Here is a 2,541-nt window from a genome sequence, read left to right as displayed (position 1 = left end):
ATTAGAGATGGCAGAAACACCTGTGGATTGGTGTTGTTGATACAGAACTGAACCCTCTGCGGGTTGCGATTGACGTTTAAGCCTCCAAAGAAAGATTGCAAATAATAATAATTAACATGCTTGTATTTTTTTTGTTAAATTTTACCATTTAAACTCCATACAAATAACCATAATTAACATGCTTGTATTGTTTTTTTGGATTTATCGTTGCTTTCAATAACAATTGAATCTCGTCGAAACATTATTTCTTTGAAATTACATGATCGTACTCAAAGAGACGTGCCTATTCCATACACCTGCTGTCGTTGTCTTCACTGGCCAACATTGCATTCCAATATATATACGTAAAATGGTGGAGACGTACGATAGCAATTTCTCTTCGAAGGATAAATATGTCGCTGGAAGAGGACAAAATGCAAAATGATAACGAACTCAAGGAAGGGGAGCAGTGTGAAGAGAGAAAGGGGCGTAGTCGAGGTGATCGTGATAACACCAACCTCACAAGAAGCAGAAGCAGGAGTCGGAGCAGGAGCAGGAGCAGGATAAAAACTTTCATCGGTTCTCTTTACACGCCCTTGAAAAGTGTGAGCAAAGAGCTTAAAAATGCTCTAATAACGTCTGCTCAAAGTTATAACAAACTGAAGAAAGATGAACAGTGTGAAGAGAGAAAGGGACCTAGTCATGGTGATGCCGATAACAACAGTTTTGCTAGAAGCAGAAGCAGAAGCAGGAGTCGGAGCAGGATAAAAGCTTTCATCGGCTCTCTTTACATGCCCTTGAAAAGTGTGAGCAAAGAGCTTAAAAATGCTGTAATAACGTCAGCTCAAAGTTATAGCAAACAGAAGAAAAATGAACAGTGCGAAGAGAGAAAGGAACCTAGTCATGGTGATGGCGATAACAACAGCCTCGGTAGAAGCAGAAGCAGGTTCTGGAGCAGGAGCAGAATTAAGACTCTCATCGGCTATCTTTACACGCCCATGAAAAGCTTGGGCAAAGAGTTAAAGAATGCTGCAATAACGTCAGCTCAAATATACTGCTACACATGGGCATTTTACTACCATTTCCTCCTCCACTCATTGGGAAGCGCCTTACCACCGCCACCAATATACATCACCGAGATCAACGAGCTCGTGCTCAATCTCAATGGAGAGCCTGTTACGCAAGCGGATAATGACCCTTGCTTAACTTGTAAGGAAGATTTTCAGTCAAATGAAGAAATGGGTATGATGCTGCCTTGTGGACACAGATTTCACGGTCACTGTATTTCCAAATGGTTGGAGAATAATAATTGCTGCCCACTGTGTAGATTCATCTTACACGACTCTAATGGCACGATGTCATCACCAAATCAAAACCAGAAGAGCAATGATGAAGGCACAAGTATTCAAACCTTTAATATAGAAAGCCAAAATATAATTCAATTAGATTTGTATCCTGAACATTATAATATTTGAATTAAAAATAAGCTCTTAAATTGAGACTTTTCCGAAAATTTGAATGATATATAAGATGACTTAAATGTCAGTATTTGTTTTATAAAGTAAACTATTATTCGGGAATCACTTCTTTTTCATTTAAAACATAACATATGTATTGTTTTCTACTTCAATTGAATTGTAATAAAATTTCAGTGAATTGTAATAAAATTTCAGTTGTGTATGGATTTTGTTAACAAAACCTCAAAAACTTAAATAAGTTTACATGTTATTAATCAGGTTACATAGTATCTATATTTATATATATTTTTTATTTTGTTAATATTTAAGTATACTCATCTTCTAAGTTGATTGTGAGCCATGAGATCGTCTATTCAATTCTCATTTTGTTGTTGAGATCCATATCTTATTTCAAAAAATCCACCACCTCCTTTTTCTTTTGCTTCCTTTTGGACTTCAACAATAACTTGTTACACATGATGAGTAACTTCTATTGGACTATTGAAGAACCATTATCTAGTAGTGCCCCAATCCCCAAGGGCAAGCTCAAGCCAAGAGTTGCAAACTAAAGAGTTTTATTAATGTCATCGATAAAGGACTTGTTTATCATCATGTTGTTCATAGTATCGCTATCCTCATTTAATTATGGTAGTACCCCTCAAAAACATGGATGAAAAGTCAAAATTCACTTGACATTTATAGTCTATAATAAGATATTCTTCCTTGAGAATCCAGTGGATGGCAAATAATAAGAGAAAAGATTGATTTTTGAAAACCTTTTAAAGACATTATTTAGAAATTATCCAAGAAATCCCATTTGACCCATCTTAATGATTAAGAAAACAATTTTATCCATTTTATTATGATGATTCATGATGGAGGATTGTATGCTATATTTTTATTTATTTTCTAGATTATTCCATTAAATCCTTGCCTTCTAATTATTGCAAGTATGTATGCATTAGGAGGTTTAATTCAAAAATTACTATGGCATATGTGTTGGAAAGTCTCTCTCCCACCTCAACTACAACATAAACTGCAACATAATCATAGTTCTATACTTATATATGTTGTACATTTTCTCCTTGTAGGAAGTGGCATCAGA

General features: G+C 35.3%; 1 protein-coding gene across 1 annotated transcript; it reads left to right on the top strand.

Moving 5' to 3' along the window:
* The first annotated feature begins 392 nt into the window (after positions 1-392).
* On the top strand, positions 393-1,454 carry LOC131858072 (uncharacterized). Its single transcript, XM_059210996.1, has one exon. It carries the CDS (start codon positions 393-395, stop codon positions 1,452-1,454), a length of 1,062 nt encoding a protein of 353 aa, XP_059066979.1.
* Positions 1,455-2,541: the final 1,087 nt, after the last annotated feature.

This window comes from Cryptomeria japonica, chromosome 1 (assembly GCF_030272615.1).
Source record: "Cryptomeria japonica chromosome 1, Sugi_1.0, whole genome shotgun sequence".
NCBI classification, from domain to species: domain Eukaryota; kingdom Viridiplantae; phylum Streptophyta; class Pinopsida; order Cupressales; family Cupressaceae; genus Cryptomeria; species Cryptomeria japonica.
This window is presented reverse-complemented; position numbering and strand designations above follow the sequence as displayed.